Source organism: Spinacia oleracea, chromosome 5 (genome assembly GCF_020520425.1).
Source record: "Spinacia oleracea cultivar Varoflay chromosome 5, BTI_SOV_V1, whole genome shotgun sequence".
In the NCBI taxonomy this organism is placed as follows: Eukaryota; Viridiplantae; Streptophyta; class Magnoliopsida; order Caryophyllales; family Amaranthaceae; genus Spinacia; species Spinacia oleracea.
This window is the reverse complement of record NC_079491.1, coordinates 46,555,192-46,578,138: the sequence shown is the minus strand read 5'-3', so window position 1 is coordinate 46,578,138 and position 22,947 is coordinate 46,555,192. Positions and strand designations below refer to the sequence as shown.

General features: G+C 36.5%; 3 protein-coding genes across 4 annotated transcripts; all 3 read right to left on the bottom strand.

Annotated features, from left to right (window-relative positions):
- Positions 1 to 611: 611 nt before the first annotated feature.
- Positions 612 to 10,932, bottom strand: LOC110776575 (probable inactive purple acid phosphatase 1). Of its 2 annotated transcripts, XM_021981129.2 has the most exons (13): positions 10,647 to 10,932; positions 9,636 to 9,812; positions 9,399 to 9,490; positions 9,207 to 9,273; positions 8,970 to 9,092; positions 8,651 to 8,743; positions 8,232 to 8,361; positions 7,030 to 7,111; positions 3,595 to 3,727; positions 1,762 to 1,967; positions 1,548 to 1,673; positions 1,141 to 1,450; positions 612 to 1,054 (listed from the first exon to the last, which is right to left on the bottom strand). In XM_021981129.2, exons 2-13 carry the CDS (start codon positions 9,798 to 9,800, stop codon positions 749 to 751), a joined length of 1,833 nt encoding a protein of 610 aa, XP_021836821.2. In that variant the 5' UTR covers positions 9,801 to 9,812; positions 10,647 to 10,932; the 3' UTR covers positions 612 to 748. The 2 variants fall into 2 exon arrangements, with proteins under 2 accessions (XP_021836821.2, XP_021836822.2); XM_021981130.2 differs by having other exon boundaries at positions 9,636 to 10,650.
- Positions 10,933 to 14,869: 3,937 nt separating this feature from the next.
- Positions 14,870 to 17,199, bottom strand: LOC130461281 (uncharacterized). Its single transcript, XM_056829305.1, has 3 exons — positions 16,626 to 17,199; positions 16,394 to 16,514; positions 14,870 to 15,776 (listed from the first exon to the last, which is right to left on the bottom strand). Exons 2-3 carry the CDS (start codon positions 16,427 to 16,429, stop codon positions 15,174 to 15,176), a joined length of 639 nt encoding a protein of 212 aa, XP_056685283.1. The 5' UTR covers positions 16,430 to 16,514; positions 16,626 to 17,199; the 3' UTR covers positions 14,870 to 15,173.
- Positions 17,200 to 21,663: 4,464 nt separating this feature from the next.
- Positions 21,664 to 22,359, bottom strand: LOC110776579 (uncharacterized mitochondrial protein AtMg00310-like). The gene has a single exon (XM_021981134.2). It carries the CDS (start codon positions 22,357 to 22,359, stop codon positions 21,664 to 21,666), a length of 696 nt encoding a protein of 231 aa, XP_021836826.2.
- Positions 22,360 to 22,947: the final 588 nt, after the last annotated feature.

The following is a 22,947-nucleotide window of genomic DNA, read 5'->3' as shown; positions in this document are numbered from 1 at the left end:
AGGCCAGCATATTTCCGCGTTTAATTAAAATCTAGTACTAGTTTCTGTATGCCAACAAGCTCTACTCTCCCATGTGAACACACACACTATTCATTCGTTGATGGTGTGGCGAGTGGCGCGCCACACGTAAGACAAGTTGTTACTTTTATATGCTTGATACGCAAATTTTTGACCAAAATATTTGATATGCTAATATGTTAGATTTACCAAGATATAGAGTAAATATTTTTTCCATTATTAATAGGAAAATTTGAAAAAACAACCCAATAAAGTTGTGTGTTTGCCAATTACAAACTCAAACTTTCAGATTTACAACCTTAAACTTTATACCTCACTTAAATTACAACCCGCAGAAAATGACATGTATCACTCATAATATCTGTTTTAGTATAATCCCGAACATATTATTTATGTCGGGTAGAAAAGTGCATCCCATAGTTATTTACATTAACAAATAACAACTAAAGGCAACAAGGTTCTAGAGAGTGGGGGATAGCTCACTTGGTTAGAGCTTCCCTCCCCATTCCAGGTGATTCTGGGATCGATTCTCATCCCCGCCATTATGGCTCATTTGCAAAAATAAAAAAAAGTTTCTTGGTTGGGAAGCTTAATAAGCAAGATATATGAAAGTTGGGAATTAAATCAATCATGCATCTGTACAGAAGGGCTAAAGAGAAGGGAGATCTATTGTATGAATTTGAAATAATTGGCACCCTGGTTACAACAAACATATCCCTAACAAGGTTTACTAAGATGCCAAGGTTGTTGCAGGGCAACTATCCACAGTGCAAGCCAAGATGTCCCGGTAATCCCTTGTTATTGTGAATGAGTCATAAACTCTTCCATCACTGCTTCTCTTATACTCGAACAACAAGCTCGAGTGGTTGAATGCTGTGAGTTTAACAAATCCATAATCCTTGTCTCTAAATATACTCCAATTTGGCTTGAGGGTAGAAAATTCTGATAGACTCGCCCCTCCACCGCCAGCAACTACGTGTATCGTTCCGCCCAAGGTGCCTCTATAATTGTTCTTTTCTTGGTTCGTGCATATGTTCTGCAATATCAAAACACCACAAACTAAATATTTTTGTGATATCCAGAAAAAAAAAGTATTTACTTCAACAAGGAAATGAGAAGAACCTGATAGATGGGGCATGTTCTCTCGTAGTTATGTACATGGCCATAAACAGCAATATCAACCTTGTGCTTTTGCCACAACTTCTGAAGGCTCTCTCTGCCCATTGGCTCCCCAAATGAGCCTTCAACAGCGTAAGAATCGCCTGAAGAATAACCCACCACACGATGTGCAAGAAAAATAAGCCATGGCTGCTTTTGTCGATCTACAGATGCTAGACAATGTTCAATGAACTTATATTGTTCTGTTCCCTCTCGCCAATCATGTTCTGTATCAACAATGCAAAACCTGAACATGCCATAATCAGTAGAATACCTGCAGAAGAAGATAATATATTATATATTTTTCTAATTCCTTGATTTGAAGATCATTCAGTATAGTATAACTTAATGCATCCCAATTTATGACATACCAGAACTTTTCCCTGTTTTCAGCAGGAGTATAGAACATATTCTGAGCTAAAACACCACATTCTCCTCCTGAATCTGTATTCTGGTAGAAGGAACCTGTCCCTGGCCAGTCTCTCTCATGATTTCCGCTGCAAGGAAAAAGGAAACATTATTTGACTTGAACAAACAGTAGTGTCAAAATAAGGATTTCCAAGAGAGGTAAAATAAGAAACCAACCTAGCAATCATATACGGAACAGCTGAGGCAATGGGCTCAACTTGAGCAGTGAATTGATCCCACTGAGACAGATAACCATTAGCATAGCATATATCTCCTATGTGGAAGACTATATCAATGTTCTTCAGATCATTGATTAGCTGTCCAGTAGTATTAAGAGACCCCCGCTGGAAGTTGTTGTATTCATTGGAACCATCCATTTCATCCTAAAACAATTAAGGTATCAGTAATTCAGAAGGTACACCTGCCAAATATAAACAAACATATGGAATTAAAGGATCCTAATGATTTTACAGCTACTTACAGAGACATAGATAAAAGGAAATACCCCTGGTCATTCTATACATAAACATAGAACGTCCGAGGTAGACATCCGGCACATCCCCAAGAACTTGTATCCACACCTCTAGGTGTGAATAAGTGGTAATGAAACCAGAGAAAGGAAAATATATGCTTGAAAGTTGAAATGCATTACCATGAACAACACATGAGCAGTCATGGAAACAAGAAACAGCAAGACCAAGCCAAATTTAACTACTACTCATATTAAATGCCAAAAGGACAACATCTAGACGGTGGACACAGGTGCGCAGTGCACCAGAAGAACACAATCGCTTCTATAAAAGAACAAAATTTTATGTTAAAAGAACACAATTTATGTTTTTAATTATTAATTTCATAAAAAAAACAAAAGATTATATTCATGTTCTTTATCACAATACTATGTTCTTTTAAGCATGCGTATGTGTAATTTGGGTGCACCATACTCAATGTGCACCCTAGTCCATAGTCTACAAATTGCAAAAAAACCTCGTAAAAAAAACTACTATTCGTATTGAAAGATCAATACATTTTCCTATTTCCAATAGAGTCAAAGATTCACTATTCTATGAGAAATTGGTTGACCATAATGTCTTTTCTTTTGTTCTTTGTGAAAGCAAATACATAAACTTTTGTGTAAGACCGCCTAACGGTTAGACCACTTTTTGGTACTAAAGTAATAAAATCATAACTAATTGAATAACAAAAAAGTTAAGGTAGAAAGACAAACAGTTAAATATAGTTATTATTTTTGAACAAACTTATTATTAACTAAAACTCATAAAATCTTAACTAATTGATCTCATTGCTTAACTAATCAGTTTCATTGTTTAACTAATTGGTTCAGTGCTTAACTAATAGGTTCGGCTGCATAATTAATTGGTTTCGTTGCTTAACTAATTGAGTTCAGACTTAACTAATTCGTTTAAGTGGTTAACTAATTAGTTAAAGTGCATAACTAATTGGTTTCGGTGCATAAAAGTGGTCTAACCGTTAGGCCGTCTTTCCTAAAAGTTTGTAAAGCAAATAATACCATTACCAACGTATCAAAACAAATGTCAGCGGGAAACGACTTCTCTGTAGTCATAGGGATAAGGCTACATACAAATCCTCCCTATTCCACTGAAGTCCGGAGTTTTATTTTGAGGCATTCGGGTACTGACAGTTTTAAAAGCTCAAAAATCTTCTTTCAGAATTGCTTTTTAGCACCAAATGCACAAGAATCCCCAAAGTTTATCTTCACAACATTATTAAGGCTTGGCATGAATGCTACTTGTATGATATAAGCTAATTTAGACAAATCCATACGCATATTGAACAGGAGTCCTCAAAGTTTATCTTCACAACAATATTAAGCCTTGGCATGAATGCTTTGACATAAGCTAATTTCGACAAATCAAACACGACTTAGAGTAACTACATGTTTCCCAGATCAATATAAGACTAAATACACGTCTAAAGTGGACCTAGAAGGCTAGAAATACTATCAAACATCCTATCAGATTTCCATACCTTTCCCATATCTCCAAAGATGATAACTTTTTGAACAGAATCTTGACCTGGATAAGGAGATGCTCTGAAGCGATAACTATCACTCCATACATATATGCCATTGTGCAGTCTGTGTCCAATCCTATATGTGTAGCTGCATGGCACGAAGAAGACAAAAGATCACATTACAAGAAAAAATAAAAGTTTACAGTCCAAAGGCGACTCTGTGTGTGTCTCTTCAATAACAGCTAAAATCTCTTCATTCGGAAAATGTGTGTCGCTTATTTAACTGATGAATGGACATCTAGACATCTAGGATAAGTATCAAATTTCCTTTATCAGAAAAAGAGAATTATATTCATTCAATCATCCAATCATCCATATGCTGGAGTCATAACTCCAGCATGAAGAAAAAGTGTTTCCCAAATTGAGTATAAGCCATAACTCAGAACTTTATGGAAAATGGATTCTAATAAATCCAACCTTTGGGTGGTTCGTAAAAATTAGTCTCACCTATCAGTTAATTTTAATAATCTAACCTTTAGGTGACATGTCCCCAAAGTAATCCACAATTACACAATTGCAAAGCACCACATGTAAAATCCGGAATACTTGCCCAAATATGCAATTGATCCCATGATCTCTTCAATCTTCTCTAATGCTCAATAATTGTATCTGATGTGTAGTTTAAAATTGGAACGCATGATTTTTTCTGCTGATTTTGCTGCAAAATCTGCAGTTTTCTTCTAAATTCTTCTTGATTTTTTTCTGTTCTTAATCATTAATTTTGTATGATTTCTTTTGAAATCGCTTTGAATTTTTTATCAAGTTGTCTCAATTTTCGAATCTCCTTGACTTGAAGAATTTCAATTTGGTTTCCTCAATCGAAGATTCATCTTATTTTCCTTGAATTTCTCGATATCATCTTCAAGATGTCTGGAGAAGAGCAAGTTCAGGAGAATAACAATGACGTTAATTTCAATGATCATTTCTATCTCTCTAATGGTTATCATCTAGGAGAAGAAGAGTAAGTCAGTTTAGTAGAAAGTTCTAGAAGGGAAGGATGGTTCCGAGAGAGGCGGTTGAGTTGGAGGCAAATCAAGACTTGGGACCACCACAGTAGCCAAAAGGTGCAGATGAGCATTGATTGGGAATGTCAGAAGCAAGAATGGGAGATGAAGATGGAGGAGACAGAAGACGAGTGTGAGGGTGTTGAAGGTGGTTGGAGGGTTAATTCAAATAAACAAAATAATTGAAAAGTTACCTAATATTTAGGTTAACTGTCACAAGAGACCAATATAGGAAGGTATCCCCAAAAGGTTGGAGTATTGAAGTTCATTGACAGGTACGATTATTTTTAGTGAATCATTCAAAGGTTGGATTATTAGAATAAATTTTCCTACCTTTACTTTAAAAGACAGAGGAGAAAAACATTGTCTGATATAACATCATTGCGTCAATCAAGGCTGTTTTCTAGAGCGGGAGGGATGAGATCAGACGTACAAGACGTAGCCATATTATTTCAAAGAGGTAATCTTATTCTTTCCCCTACAATTCAAAGGGACTGTTTCTGTTAGATTCTAGGCCCACAAGGCAACTGATTTCTACCGAGTACTTCACAATTCACGCTTCAGTTATTGAAAATCTATTTGAGTTAGTATACGAGAAGAAAAAAGGATATCAAGGCCTGAAGTTTAAAATGAAATAGTTCAAAAGAACATACTTGAGAGTAAATTTAATTTTAAACTCAACTTTAATGCCTTTGACATCCTATAACGTCATCACAGTATAGAAGACGGTGAACAAATGTAAGGCACTTTTTAGTTTACCTTATTTCTGATTTGATCTGATGCGGTCTGGTTTGATCAAAACTTATTTTTTCTGACTGCAGTTACTTTTTTCTGATTTGATCTGATGTGATGTTTCATAATTAAGATTTAAATAAAAACTTACAATTATTATCAATAGGTTTAATGATTAAAGTAATAACCAATATTACTTTTAAAATAAATTTCATTCAACTTTATAATATTATAATACACATTATTGATTTGACTTTTTTAATGATTTAACTACTTATAATAGATAAGACTGAGTTCTTCAACTAAATATTGTTTTTTTTTATTATAAATACATACACTCAAAAAATGAAAGTATTAACGTGAAATATTGTATTAATATTAATATTAATGAACAAAATGAAAAAATGCGCTTACCTATTTTTGAACAATCTAACAAGGGTACGACATCCATTGCACTCCATACATCCTTTAATGCATGTTCTAAGCACATACCATTCTAATTTGGACGTGATCTTGACAGATTGTTTCTGATCTAGACGTGATCTTAACATATGGGTACCCATATAGACATGATCTAAACAAATCTATCACATTATACTAAAATAGACACCAGGAATGACACATGTCACTTCCTTGTGCAAAATTTTCCCGCCAACAACCCTTTTCCTAAAATATCATACCTATTTTATTTTATTTTCTTTCCTTTTGTATAAATTATTTATGTATGGAAAAAAGTATCAGTATTAGACGATTTTGGTAATATTTTAGTCAAAAACTCATATCAATATTAGAAATTATATTTAAGCAACATTTTGGTTAAATTAACGTATTAAGCATATCGAATATTTTGGTAAAATTATCATATTAAACATATAAAATACATTAGATGATAAAATGAGTACGTTCAAGATTTATTAATTACGCATTAGCTTTAAGGAATAAATATTTTAAAGATGGTCAAACAATAATTTTAGAATATCCGTGCATGCACGGGACCTAATCTAGTTGGTTATAATCTAGACATATTGGTTCTGATCAGTGTTACTCGGAGACGAACCAAGGTACGCTGCGGTCGCGGCCCGGTTCAGTGAATTTGGCGAACCCAATCTTAGATCTGACTTCCTCGGAGGACCTCATGAATAAGGACATATAAAGAGGGAGGAAAAGAAAGAGAGAGAGAGAGATTTATCTATCAATGGCTTCAGAAATCATGGACTTGTTAGGGATGAATTTCTTTCTTTATGCGGTTGGGTGAGATTCTCTTCTTTAGGGTTTGACCCTCTTTCTGAGAACCTCTTTCTTGTATGTGGCCGACTATTGTTTTATGATTTAGGGTTTGACCTTACTAGAGTTGGGCTTAGGCTTTGGGATTTTTTTAAATATAAGATAGGCTCTACTTAGTCCACTAAGTCAGTGACTACTACTCCCTCTGTCCCTATTTGTTTGCCCCATTATTCTATTTTAGTCAGTCCCTTAAAGATTGTCCCATTTGCTTATATAGTAATATGTCCCACCATTTCCTCCACTTCCATACACTCATAAAGGTTAAAAAGACAATATTACCCCCATTTCCTGCTCTAATCTAAAATAAGTAATAAAGGTCCTGAAATAAGAACTTAATAGAGCCTAACTAACAAAAAATAAAATGACATACACTAAGTTGGGCCACAACTCCTTCATGAATCCAGTATGAATATAACCAGGATCACGCCACCCCACGGTACTTGCTGGTGCACCTGTAGATTGAATAGGAATTTCCGAACTACATAAAATTAAGTGGATAGGAATTTCCAAACTGTATGACATCAGCAGTGCCCCTATAAAATAACTAGGACAAAAACAGTTGGGTAAACATTCAAGTTTAGACAAAAGTGATTGCTTAATTTCAAAAGTTCCAAACAAATAAAATGTAATTAAGAATGCAAAACAAAATAGGATCTAGGCAGTTAAAGCTCAAACAAGTGCACATGCAAGAAAAAATAGTTAATGACAACATGTTTCACTAGGATGACAAACAGCAAAGTAGGGCGATTAACCTGGGATCATGTTTAGATGTTCTCATGATTATGAAATAGTTTGATCCATTTGGTGTTGTACTTTATTGGACTGTCAAGGGACTCAGTAGGTCCATTCTACAGTTCAGTTTAATGACAACCACAACTAGTGTTCATGATCAGATAAAATGTAATGGTGAATGGCAAGAGATGGCGTTAAAAGAGAGAAGAATTGACAGCTGAGGTGGGGCAGGTGGAGGAGAGAGAGGAAAGAGGCAGAGATGGGGAAGAGGGTTGTTACGGTGGTGGATTGGTGGATGGAGGTGATGATGCTAGTTATGGACTAGAAGAGGATCTATGCATATGGACCTCCTTTTCCTTCTTCTAGGCAAAAGGGTATTACCTTAAACAGTTAAACCTTGAAGGGGGAATCACCTTGGGTATCAGTTTTATGAATATTGCGAACCAAATGTCGAGTGTGGAATTGGAAGTTTCAGGACCCATACCAGATCTTCAGCTAAACAGGGCTTCGGGGTTGAGGAGAAAAGGTCAGTATAATAACATCCACACACAGTATATGACAGCATCATATTATACTGAACTATCCAGAATAAGGTAGTAACTGTACAACTTACATTACACTAGATGTTACTGTTATAAAAATTAGTTACCAAGGCATGGTGAGTTATTACTGCTTGCAATAAGAAAATCATATCAAAATCAAGTAAGGTTCCCAGGATGGATGTGCCTCGTTCCTTTTCAATTCAAGCAATCTGAATGTGGACGTTTTGTCATTCACAGAGATTTCTATGAATCAACAGGCATGAATCTTTGCAAAGGAGAAGAAAGAATTCACACTCACCACACATGCTTCCACGATCAAAGGTTAATGTCCCAGCTGGGGAAATACTCCTTTTCGCTCCTTGCAAACCCCATTCGACTACAGGAATTGCTTCACCAATTCCATAGCCACTTGTCCAAGTTACTGTCATCTGAATACCAAGTGAAATGAAGATTTCAGAAATATGGTATAAGCAACCATAAACGAAGTACTTCAAATATCCCAAATTGTTTGCCCCATTTCCTTTTTACACATTTTTTAAGGATGGTGAATAAGTAATGAGAAAATGTGGGTGAGTGGGTGTCATGTAGATGATAGAACTACAGATTTAAAATTCAGATGCATGATCTTAAAACAAATATAATCAGAAGAAAATTATTGGCTAAAATTCAAATGCACCACGTAGGTCGGTATCACAGAATACAGGAAAACAAACTCACCTCATCCCAATATTTTCCCTGAGCCAAGCGTGGGTAGACAGGTGCTTTAGGGTTTGCAAAAGCAACTACATTTGAGACAGCAACCAGCTTTGGCTGTTGGTAGGAAGAAAAGGCAACTCTTAATAAGATAAATTACAAAAGTTAAAACAGTGATGCATCATCAATTCATCACATCCACAAAATTGAAAAAATAAAATGGGAATGCGAAATGGAAATACAATCGCACAGAAGAAAGATAAAAGAGCAACATGCATCCCTAGAATAATCAGAATTCACAATCAAAACAAGAGAGAAATATTATGAAAAACGGGAAGCATACATTGAGTAATCCACCAGTAAATAGGGAAAATGAAAAATCCTCTCTCTGATTGATCAATTGAAGCTTCAGAGATCCACTCCCAGTGTGCACATACTTAGGATTCGAAAAGTTTGCATATTGGTACTGCAAAAGTGCAAAATAAAGACAGTAATGACAGTGCTCAAACTACACCTCATGATCATTTATAAGGAAAGGATCAAAGTCAGTAAAAGCACCACCCTACTTTCCAGTACCCACCTTTATAGGAGCAGTGCAAAGAAGAGGAGGGTAAACTCGTGGACTATCTGCCAAGCACGTAGATGAGCTGAAGATAAAGAGTCAAATTTTGGTCATTAGAAGGAACATTGTCCCACATTTCATTTTAAAAAAAATAGGTAAAGACAAAGTGATTCTAAATCAAGCTGTTTTCAGGGGAAAAAGGACTGTTACCTGAAATTGGCAGGAGAAAATACCCCTATCCAGTCATCTGCAGTAGGGTTGGGGTAGCTGAATTCTACAGTAACCCATTCTCTATTTGTTCCCTAAACAGAAATGAGGCGGCAATTTTATGATATAAGAACTTCTAGTATGCAACTCTACTTAGATCAATCAAAAGTTTTCTACTTCAAATCACAAATATACTTCTAAAATAAAAGATAGCAGATGTGCGAGCTGACTAAAGCTTACCCCCAGTAGTGAAGGAGAAACTTTAATAGAAGCCTCAGAATGGAGAGAAACTTTTGTCTTGTGAATAGCAATTTTTGACAGGGGTTGAACCCCATGGGACACACCACATTGAAGGTATGAAGCAGCCAAAACGACTACAAATACAGTAAGCAACAAGCCTTTCATCCCTTTTTAAACCTGAATTAAGTGAAAGGAATACACAACTTTTAGGTTGAGTAGCATGAAAAATTGCAAAATTGGATTTCAGACAATGACTCCCATCTAAGAAGTGAAACTTTGAGAATTCAAATACAATCAATTTCGGGCAACTTTTCCCATCATTCGTCCCAAATGCCGACTAAAATTACACAGGACCGTCCAATAGATCATTAGAATTTAGAAACTTCTGTGATATGGCAATCCAAAGCATGTTTTTCCCCCCACAAAGTACAACATCCTGCATTTAATTTCACATTTTCTACTTCTTTAATTGGACCATTATGCATTTCACTGAGCAGCTAACTCCCGGGTACGAGTTTCGAATTTGTTCTGCTCTCTATAAATAATACTTGCTCTAAGTCATGATTACCCGTAAACACACAACACAAGCACCTAAATAAGCAACCAAGAACGTCACTCTAACAAACCTGGATATCAGTTTGACACTAACTATTAGATTAAAAACAGCAAAAACCCCTGACAAATAATAGCTATACAAAATCAACCAATGACAATAAACGGATAAACCCCATATCCAATCCCTGCTATAGACCCAAGATTGACTGAATCAAATATACATAAATGACAAATTATTATTCGGAATTCACAAACTGTTCGAATTACTATTAGTCCACATTCATGATCATAATTCACACATGCAACACCCAAAAACTTAGCATACCCAGATTCAGAAAATTAAAAGGTACTCGGATACTAGCTATATTAAACAATAAAGTAATTAAGCTCATTTCAACATTTAAAATTTGAACAGAAAAGCAAGAAAATTGAGTTGAAAAGAGAGTGAAGGCTGACCTGCGAGAAAGGAGTATCCGCTTGATTAATTTAAGGGGCCAATAATAGTACAGAGTATTAAGAAATGGGATTGATTTTCTTAGGACTTAGCAGTCATCGTTGACTTTCAGTATTTAATGCCATAACAGCATATGCCGTTTCAGGTTTAATTCTAATAGAATCTCTTGGGGATATATCATGAAGTATATATTGACAAAGTGATAAATAATGGCCCAAAATGGCTTGAGCTCAGATCGAGATTTTTATGAGCTGAGTTAGGTGGAGTTAAACTCGATTACCATGCTCGTGAATAGTGAATCATCTTGAGATATCTCTGTATTTAAAGGGAGCTCACATGTCTTATGTTTGAATTTGTTTCGTATCGGCCAGACCGATCAAAAAATTAAAAAAATAAAATTACCATGAACAGCCCTGGTCCACGTGCTGGTCCACATGCCCTCGTGTCGTGTCGAGTCTAATTTCACTCGATTTAACGTAATTTATTATTTAAGTTGTGCTATGTCGTGTTTTTTCGGAAAAAAATGCGACTTGAGCTTAGCCACGACTTCGTGTTCGTGTCGGACTGTGCTTAAGTTCAGTAATTTATATAAGTTCAACAAAAATAATTTGAGTTCAGTAAAACTAAGGTGAAAACCAAGGCCTAACAATAACTAAATTTTGCTACTGATATATATATTTGCACTTTTTCTTTACTAGTTGTTGGACCGTGCGCTAGCGCGCACGGTCCCCCAAGATATACGGAGAATTTATGCTAAAACGCGTAGGTAAAAAATCGGGTTATATATGAATGGTCAAATGTGAAAATGTAGCTAATAACCAAACTGATGTATTAATGTAATAATGATGCAGTTAAAACTGATGTATTTGTAATGCATATGGTTTAATTGTATACATGCATTTAAATAGGGCAATGTAATTGACCCTTTATCTTGATGATTGCAGATGTGTAGGCGTTATTGCAGCGGATGTTGCACGCTTTGTTGATTTTGAGCTGTATGGTATCGAACACTGAAGACTCGAAGTTAGGATCATACTGATAAACATTTCCGATGCTGCAGTTTGAAGCTATGAACAGTACACCATTTGTAACCTGCATAATTCAAGAGCAAGCATTACTCTAATTATACAATGTTATGAATGAGTTACAGTGCCCTGCCTAGTAATCGGGCCAGAAATTACTTGAAGCTTTAAAGGCAATTGCAGATTTCAAAGAAAGCGCTCATTTTCAACACACACAAAAACCAAATATAATACAGGTTACAAAGAAACAGAATCTGCAATGATCGCTTAGTTTCAGCCGCAACTAATTGATATCTCCATAACATTGATCATCATCTTTTACGAAGTTTAACAAAAACAAAATCAGCTGACACATCACACAACAATAACAAATTCTTCTTTCCCTAACCTAAAATCATGATCAACATACAAATTCTAGCATCAGGTAGCCTACATATATTGTACATATCTCATCTCAAGAATAAAAATTGAAGAAAAATTAAGCTAAAACAATTCATTAGATAAAAAGCCCTAAATTAAAGTACCTGAGGAGATTCTTGTTATTGAGGGGGTGGTGTTGTATAGCTAAAATTTCTCTGCTCCCGGGAACGCAAGGATAAAAAAAAATCATGTCACATAAACAGAAGGAAAAAGTGTAGATCCTCCAGCTTAACTCTTCCACTTTCATCCTCCAGGATTAGGTGATCATCAGGATGCATAAGAATGTGCGGCTTGACAAAATGACAACAGGAATCACATATCTCTATTTATCGAAGAAGAAAAAGAATTCAAGAATGGGGAAAAGAAAGAATAGTTCAGAATAAGGAATGCCGCTTGACCAAAATAACAGTTCATTGACAGGTTTTAGCTTGTTCATCCAGTCAGCAAAACCTTTCTTGTTCTCTGCAGACTGATCCAGGGCCCTGATCCTCCCACCCATCTCCTTAAACTGCAATTGAACATTGAAAATGTCACAACTATGTACACCACCCTGAAAAAAGCACATAAATCATTCATCGCACACTACCTTAAATAGGCACCACATAATTTTGTTGTGATACATTGATCGTCTAATGTCACTAATAAACTCTTCTGATATGCATCAGATTCATTTAAGTCTTCTATTAAACAATACAGTCCCATCTGTCCATCTTACTTAGTAGAGTCATTGGATCACCTTGATTTGCCACCTTTCCTCTTATACAATAGGGAAATCAAATAGATACTAACCACTAAACTATCCAAAGATATCTTAATCACTTGCAAATATCACAATTTTTCTTATCTAACCACTCCACCCAAAAAAGTTGGTAGGTTTCAGTGAAAAGGAATGCAAATTTATAACATTTCTATGGAATGGAATAAGACAAATGCAAAGGTGTTAAACGTCATCATTAATGAGAAACTCTCACAAAATTAGGAACAATGACATGATTTATTAGAACTTTAATATCCAACAAAAAGTGAAGGGATGATGAGAAACATTACCTCACAGTTAGCTAGGCAGTTCACAACTTTGATATTCGAGTCGATATTTTCACAAAGTGCACGCGGCATTACCATGAGTCACAGAAGGTCAGATTTGCATATAACTACATAAATCATGATATATTATCAAACATACCATTAAATACGTAAATACATAAAACAATTACTCCGTCATACCTGTTGGCTTCCAATAAAACGAATCCAAAACCCCTGGAGTGCCCACCAACAATGGGATATGAAAAAGTTGCCTAAATGGTAAGTTCAAAGGATGAAAAGCGTATTACGAGCAGGTTTGATAAGGAGAGAAGCATGCGAACAAGGTAGCATTTGTAACCTCAGGGCTCAAATTCCCAACAAGTATGTCGTGATGATCTGAAAGAAAAGTTGATAGCATGATCCATTAGAATTACAAATCCAGATAGGATAAATGAAATGGCCAAACAAAGAATACCATCAACACAAACTTGTTCTATATGAGGAACATGGTATATGAGTAAAACCCATTTTATAAGTCTATAACCCATTCGCAAATTAAAAGCCAATTCTATAATATAAACCTGGTCTTGAATAGAACTATGACACTGAAATTATAACATTGAAGTTGTATCTACAAACATTGTGGTAGACATAGGAAATCGCACCAGAGATCAATGAGCAATTTAGTATAATAGATGAATGTAAGAAGCTAACACAAAGGAAACTAACGCACAGGAGATTATAAAAACACTGAAATTTCCACCATGTGTATGTCAAATATCATCTAAATTTCTTATTGCTGATAAGATAACCACATAAAAGAATATCTACGGGAGGTATCAACAGCTTTAAATAACACGTACAAAATCTACCTTATATATAGTGGTAAGAACAAAAACAACTAATTTCTGCTTACGGATCTGACAACAAATATCCAAGCTACATGCTTCTAAGATATAAGTACATATGGATCATTGTTATAACTTCTTTACAAATCTGATTATACCTGCTCAAGCCTCTTGTCATTCCAAATTAATGTGAGACTGATAAGCATATGTGCAATCATCTAGAGCCATTCCTTCCCAGCCTTGATCATTATGACTCTTTCCAAATTACTGCCAAAGGGAAATCATATTTAAAGTAAAGCTACCAAGGAGATATATCTAAGTCTTCCAAATGAAGTAATAGGTGACCTGATTTTTTAATTTTTAGATAGTTCTATTACTTCAATATCTTTCTACTAAGGCAACTGCTTTAAGGAACCCAAGTTTCTCAACAAAACTGTCCTGATGGCCAGACAAATGTGACAGAAACACAAATAAATATATGGAGGAGAAGTTTAAGACATTACCCAATCAACAAGAGAAGTTCTTTCACCCAATCAACAAGAGAAGTTCTATCAAGCTGAACTTAGGTGTGACACCTTTTGGACTTCCCTGGAAGAAAAAGGCAACAAAATCAATCAGCAACAAGATAATATCATAACAAGCAAAAAAGGCCACATGAGAAAAACTACACACATGCCCATTTTGCTAGTTGTGTGTCCCTTATTTTAAAATAAAAAAGGGCAATAAAGTCACTTGGCATACCTGAATATTCGAATAAATGTGAGAGACAACATAAACTGTGAACTTCTTATGCATGCTCATGAAGTTGCTTTCATGCCTCAAAGTGTGACATGAATGGCTAACTTTTGCTGACCATGGGCATCCTTTTTAGGGTCACTCTTGTATGCTCAATGATGAGTTGGGCTCTTTAGATAATATAAAACACACATATATTGATAATACCTGTGCCACTGATAGTTCTAAGATTAACGACTTGGGCACATCTACATACCAAAAGGCTTACGTGTATTTTCTAGGAATATGAGTTTCTAAACTCTTACATGTTCCTCTAGAAAAACCACATTCAAAAGACCTAGAGTTAACTTAATATTACATAAACCAGTTTGTTAAAGCTAAGATAGGCTTATAAGTAGCCACTGAGAACATGCTTGCAAGTGCTTTTTTATACATACGCAGTTGCAATTAGCATGTCAGACAAAAGGGGGGCAGGGTACAGTCATTCCTCTGAAGTGTCATCATCATGATCAGCCTCTGTAGCCGCATTTTCAGCATCTAAAGGATCATCATTGGTGTAATCGTCTGGATCTGCATGGCCAGCATTCAAAGGGAGATTTTGTGTGTTTGCATCTCGTTCAGTGGAAACCTCTGTCTCAGCAGCCTCTGTAGCCGCATTTTCAGCATCTAAAGGATCAGCATTGGTGTAATCTTCTGGATCTGCATGGCCAGCATTCAAAGGGAGATTTTGTGTGTTTGCATCTCGTTCAGTGGAAACCTCTGTCTCAGCAGCCTCTGTAGCCGCATTTTCAGCATCTAAAGGATCAGCATTGGTGTAATCTTCTGGATCTGCATGGCCAGCATTCAAAGGGAGATTCTGTGTGTTTGCATCTCCTTCAGTGGCCATCTCTGTTTCAACAACATTCTCTGCTTGAGTGTTATCAGCTGGGTGGACATGCTCCATGTCATCATCCTCAATTTCTACTTTCTTCAAGCACCATTGCAACACATTGCATGTGGACAGAGATGTTGTTGGCCCGACTTGAATGAAGAAATGCTTAGTGCGGAGCAATTTGCGTGCAACCATGAAAGTCTGTAGATCACCCTGGAAGGAAGAGGGATGTATGCCATTTTAGTGAGAAGAATACGTATAGAGAATCAGATGAAGGCATCATAACACTCAAGCAATGAACATTAATACATTTTTCTTTTCGCATTCATTGACAGGAGCATGGTTTTTTTTTTACTGGATTAAAAGAGCAAAAGCAAAAAACTTACAGTATACACTTAGTCGTGTTAGGTTGTGGTATACATGGGAACGAACATGCATATGTGGTGTATCATTTGTACTATTATTATGTCTGAGATAGGTATTATTAGGTGCACTTGTACGTGTCAGCTGGGTATGTCCAACGAAGAGGTAAACACACGTGCTTTGTTAGTTATTGATAGGTTATCTTCATGTGTGGACTGAACACACGTAAATGACTTGTAAAGTGAAGTTGATAAAAAACTGGAAACAGTGTGTAATGGAAGTAGTTTGTTTTGCATGTTGTAGGTGATGTACCAGGTAGATATGTATAAGGTATTCTATTTGTGGGTGCATTATTAAGCATGACATGGTAATAGGGGTTTTGGAAATGGGGAGACAAGTATGCCAGTCTGGTTAGGGGTTGCTGGCTGGTTACCAAGCATCATTTTGGGCGATGTAAATAAACTTACAGTGTGTTTCATCCTGAAAAGATCAGCAGCAGTCATTCTGAAAAGTCTTTCAGAATCCTCGGTGAAGGTTGTGAAGGCATATGTGCCCGTGTCATCTGAAACTTCGCAGTTGAAAGTGATTCTGCATTGAGGATGGAACATAAATGAATAAAAGTGATCTATAAGCAACAAACACATTGGAGGTTGTGACAGCAGAATGTAAACGATTGCAAGCGTCTTATAAGTGACAAACCTAGGAGTGGATATAACGCCTATCCTGGAGCAGGTGCCACACTTAAAAGCCTCACCAAGGGGAGCAGTTGTTGACTTACCACAGTTAGGGCAACCAAGATAAGCATGTACTTTCTCAAGTCTTGCATCAGGGATACACACTTTTAACCAAGGGCGCTCCTCTTGGAGAGTGTTGGTGTTCTGTTAGAAGGAATCAATAATTATGATTTGCCAATTGACTGTATGAGTATAATCATGGTCTGATGAGCTCTGGAAGACCAAAGTTAGAAAACATAGGTGTCTGATTCTAATCTCTGAAACATTCAAAATGAAATCTAGGGATTGATTACCTTAAATGTATGGACTGATTGCAAAAGGGAACCAAAGGGTATATATCTATGACCTTATAGAGGACGACAAAGATGTTTTCTCTTCATACTAAATATATTGCATGGTTTATATTGATCCTTAGACTTTGTGGTATTCTAAACAGTTAAGTGTAGTCTGTCCAATGTGCAAAGATCTTCCCTCTTAGTCAATCTATACATTATACGAGCAAATGGTAACTGAAAGCAATGAATAGTGATCAGTTAGCTAAGACGCTACTTGTCTCTGTAAAAGTGTTATGTATTCATGGGACTATGAATGACCCAACCTGTTATGAATAATATCAGACCAATCACATTAACCGCTCTAGGTAAGCAACATTAACCGCTCGACAAGCAACATGACTACATGCATATAGGCGAACAATTAAACATTTACAACGGGCAGATTCGAACAAGCATACATGCCAAACCTTAACTATAACCCCAAAAGAAGCCGCACACACAAATAAGTGGCACGATAGGTTACAAATCCATGCACCAAATACCATGTACTCCCCAACATTAGTTCAACCATTTTTCCCTGACACTACAGCAAAAACGATTCCCCAAACGGGACCAGAAGTAATAGTCTGAAACAAACTAAACAACTCCGACTCAAAACAAGACTGAACACAAAAACCAAATGTGTTAGCAGGCAGTCCTGGGAGTAAACCATACAAACAAACATAGGGCAATTGCAACCAGTTTCAGAGCCACTTTGCAATGTAAACATCCTAAACATTCATAGACAAAAGGACCAGATCCCCTCAAACCAAGAGCGTTGCATACAATTTCAGGCCAGGCAACAAACGCACACACAAGGAATGCCATTAACAGGCACGTCAAAGGCACAGTAAACACGGGAGCAAACAAAATGCACTCACAACAGACACGGGGGAACTGACCAGAGGCAAAGCTCATGATGCTCTTGACAAAAAAAAAAGGCACATAATTTTACAACCAAACAATGAGAACAGAAAATAACAACAGGGAAAAACACCTATCACATATTGCAAACTCACAAGGACCTAAGATTAGGGAAAGCAAACAACGGGAGATCTTTCATGAGTACATTTGTTTAAATGGCCGAACTATGTCATATCAGGGATTGCTAAATGTCCATGGGAAGTAGATTATTAGGTGTGGTTAAAATGTAGGTAGTCCATATTCATATACTGCAAACCACAGTAGCCAAGAGAAACCAAGAGAGAGCCTATACCTTTCTTGCCTGGATCCTATTCTGAAAAAAAGAAAGAGAAAATAGTGAAAGAACAAAAGACCAATTAAAGTTGAAGAAGGAAACAATCAATATATAGCACCAGATGCACAGCAAAAGAAGCCACCTAAGAACAACAACAGTAAAAAAAAAAAAGGTTTTCAAAATTAAGCCAGGATTTCAGGCACATTGGGACTGACCATTTAAAAGAATACAGGAAAAAAAAAAAAGGAAATAGGCAGTACAATTGTGCACTTTGAATGCATTTCTTTAAACACACACAGTAATAAAAGTACAATACATACTGTTTAGGCAGCAGTGTTTCCCTTCAAATGAGGGACATTGCATAGGCCTCACACTACATGCCATCCCTTCTCTTATCTGAACTTGTCAACAAAGGGAGCCTGAACATAAAACAAAATGATTATGAAAACGAAAATATGAACCTGTATTTAACCTGCTAATGGTTCATTTTCATACTAATTTGCACAGTTATCACACTATTAACCAAAAACACTAATTTGCATACTAATCTAACCTAGCATGGATAATAAACCTGTAACAATCAAACACCCAAACCTGACCTAAAAAGCATAAATAAGAACAAAACCACCAAATATAAACCAACTAAAATGCAAATGAAATCGCAAATAATGATCGAAGTAGATTGAATTGGAGATGCGAATCTGCAGGGTATTAAATCTAGACCATTTAGAAATTATAAGTTAGCTAGAACACCAAACCATAACAAATGATGACAAGCTGTTCTACCCAGAACACAAAAAACCAGAAACATCTGAACATTTATTTCTACTGAAGATGTTGTACCCAGAACACAAAAATGCAGGAACTGAATTTGCTAAACCAAGATCATATTAAGAACCGATTATTAATATGAATATGAAAATGTATTCATAATAATTGTTCCTCAGTATTTATTAAAATGAACAAAAATCAATCTAGATTTAAACAAAGAAACCCAAAGAACCATCGAACCAGGGAAAAAAAGGAAGCAAATGTAAGAACCATCAAATCGAAAAAAAAGGAAAAACCCAAAGAAAACAGACCAGATCCAAGAGAGAACGCACACGAACAAATGAACAAAAATCGATCTAGATTTAAACAAAGAAACCCAAAGAACAATCGAAAAAAAGAGGAAGCAAATGTAAGAACCATCGAATCGGAAAAAAGGAAAAACCCAAAGAAACAGACCAGATCCAGGAGAGAACGCACACGAACTGCCTTACGGAATTCGCCGGAACAATCATTACAGATCTGAAGAAGATCTGAGCAAGAACGATTCCAATAATTCTAAGACCTCCAATAAAACCTTAGATGATTCCAAAGCCCAACTGATTGTTGTCAATTGGATTTTGCATTTAGAATCATCCAAGGTGTTAATGGAAACCTTACTGCGGCTCCTTCGAAAGCAATGGACAACAAAAGCAAAAAAATCACTAAACTGAAAAATGAAAGGAAGATCAGTCATGGAAGGACCGAAAGGGCGAAAGAGAGAAAGCAACCAACAAAAAAATGAGGAAGGGAGCTGAAGACGGAACAGAGAGAAGAAGACAAAAAGGGCGGTGGATGAAGCTGCGACGTGTCACGATCTGGATGTAATGGCAAAGGAGTAATAAGTGGAGATAGGTGAGGGCAAAATGGGCAGCGCACTATTGCTGCAATAGTAATGTGAAGTTTGTGCTTTTTAAAGTGTTAGGATGTGGAGCATTATTAATAAGCACACTTCTAAATTACGTGCCCATCAAATATGGTAAAATTGTAATCAAATAATCTTGTATCATTATTTAAAAATTTAAAATTAAAGAAATAAGGGCAGATTTGACATCTTAATTATATGGACATCAAAGTCCTCAACATTTGACTTATCTTTATTCTATAAGAGAATTTATGAGGTCATTACGACATTTAACTTTTCAGTGTCTGTCTTATAGGGCTATAGAATAATCCATAATACCCTCGCTCAAAATTAAATTAATCAAATTTTATCAAACAAAAAAAATTAAATAACTAATGTCAGCCACTTAAGGGGAGTGTGATGCTAATTTGCAACATATACTATTTTCATACGGAAAACAATCAACCGATTGGAACAAAGTCAGAGCATGATTATTTAGAGACAACAATTATTATACACGGTTGCTAAACACAGTCTTGTTTTACTTGACGCAACCCTTTTACTTTCATTTTTTTCATTCTAAAAAAACTCTAACCCTCATTTTTACTATTTTCTCTATACCATTATTGATATTATTTTGGTTCAAATACTTTCATGAAAACTCTTCTTTAGCAGGCCATGTTCTCTGGGATCTTATTAGGGATACGTTTTATGATCAGGTGGATATTATTGTTTTTCTTCTTTCTCTAGGCCATGTTCTCTGGGATCTTATTAGTGATACTTTTTTATTATCAGGGGGATATTATTGTTTTTCTTCTTTTTTGTTTTTTTGATAGGAAGCTTGCGCGGGCATTTTATTAATGTAAGTCAATTTCCGCTAAAGTTGTTATACTTTGCGGAAAAACGCCAATACAAACAAGTTCTGTATGATTATTAGTATCCCACCTTGCCACTAAGTGAGCTACCGTATTACATGCCCGTCTAATATGAGAAATATTAAAAGATTCAAAAAGCAAGCTATCTTGTCTAATGTCTCCGTAGATCAGATGGATTGGGGAAAGACCCCTACTCGAACACTTCGTCTCATTGACCACATTTATAGCATCACATTCTATCAATATACTATCAAAACCAAGTCGTCTAGCCATTTGCAAACCATACCGTACCGCCAAAGCTTCAGCAATCTCTGGAGTTGTAGCACTTACTTCCTTCTTTGCGGCAGCCATTAAGGCACCCTCAGCATTGCGTATTACCACACCCAAACCAACATTACCCATACCAGGTACATATGCATCGGTGTTAACTTTTACATAGCCCATTGGAGGACAAGACCAAGATCAACCAACCCCAATACTCGTTCTAGTACTACCAGCCATCCCACTTGCAAAGACCTTCTTTGAGTACTCCTGATACTCCTCGACTAGCCTCTTAAAACCCGCTGCAATCATCACAAAATTAGGCTTGTCGTTGTCGAAGAAAATCAAATTCCTACACCTCCAAACATCCCACATAAGCGAGGCTAAGTAACATAGTTCCTTGGCACTACATTTTCTAGCCAACCACAACCATCTATCCGCAAAAGTCGTCGAGGGAGCACCTACCAAACATGATGCTATATCACATTGCTGCCATATCGATATTGCCGCTTCACACTCGAATAAGGAGTGTATAATGGTCTCCGAGGCAGCTCCGCATATAGGACACAATGCTATACTCGTAATATGTCTATGAACCAATCTGTCTCTCACGGCCATATTACCTTTGCACGCACTCCATAAAAAATGCCGCATTTTCGGTGGACCATCTAGACTCCATACAGTACGCCACATTTCATCCTCCTCTAACTTCCATCAACGCCATTTCCTACAACATCACCCGACTTTGCTAGCCAATATCCAGATTTTACGGTGTAAACACCATCTTTAGCTTGCCTCCAAAATAATTCATCAACAGGGAGCCTTTTAGATAAAGGTATAGCAGTTATTATGATACGTACCTTTGCAGGAAACAAAGCCTCAATACACTCCAAATCCCACTCACCAGAAGCATGATTTATTAAGTCACACACTCTCATTTCCTTATCACACGTTGGTATTGGGGTAAGAGAAAGCACCTGACCATCCTTTATAATCCAAGGATCATCCCGCACATTTATATTTGTTCCATCTCCCACACGCCATGCTAGACCATCACGTAACAACGACTTTGCACCCCACATACTCCTCCATGAATAGCTTGGATCATACCCACGATAGGCATCAATAACACACGAATTCTTGAAGTATCTAGCTTTAAGAATAGAATGTAGTAGGGTACCCGTATTATTTTGTAATCTCCAGATTTGCTTTGCCAATAAGGCATGATTGAAGCATCGTAAGTCCCTAAATCCCAGACCTCCCTTAGCTTTTGGAACACATAACTTCTCCCAACTTTGCCAATGTAGTCTACGAGCATCCTCCCTAGACCCCCACCAAAATCGACTCAACAAAGAGTGTATTTCATCAATTAATCCATATGGAATTTTAAAGATACTCATCATATACGTAGGTATTGCTTGTGCAACCGCCTTGATGAGTACCTCCTTTCCCGGTCTTGAAAGTAACTTCTCCTTCCATCCATTCAGTTTTTTCCATATCCTCTCCTTTAAACACGCAAATACAGCTTTTTTAGATCTCCCTATAATTTTAGGGAGGCCCAAATATTTTTCATGCTTTTCGACTTCTCGCACCCCTAAAGTATCAATAATCTCTTGTGTTGATTCAACAGACACACATTTACTGAAGGCTACTTCTGTCTTGTCTGAAGGAAATAATGCCCTTGGTCCAAGTATGCATTTAATGTTAAGTCTAATAAATGCGGTTCAGTATTAATTAACAAGTTAATAATTCAGTGAGATTAAGTGAGCTGAATGCCTAGCTAGAGGCCGCTTCAGTTCAAGTGGAATTAATTATATTAATCCACAGCTTACTCTTGACTGAACCCGTAGGGTCACACAAATAGTACGTAAATGGATCAAGTATTTAATGGAATTAAATACTCCATCTATGGATATTCGGAATCGACGGATCTTGCTTTCAGTGGGAGCTGAGATCGTCACAAGCAAGAAATGAATACTCCGGAAACG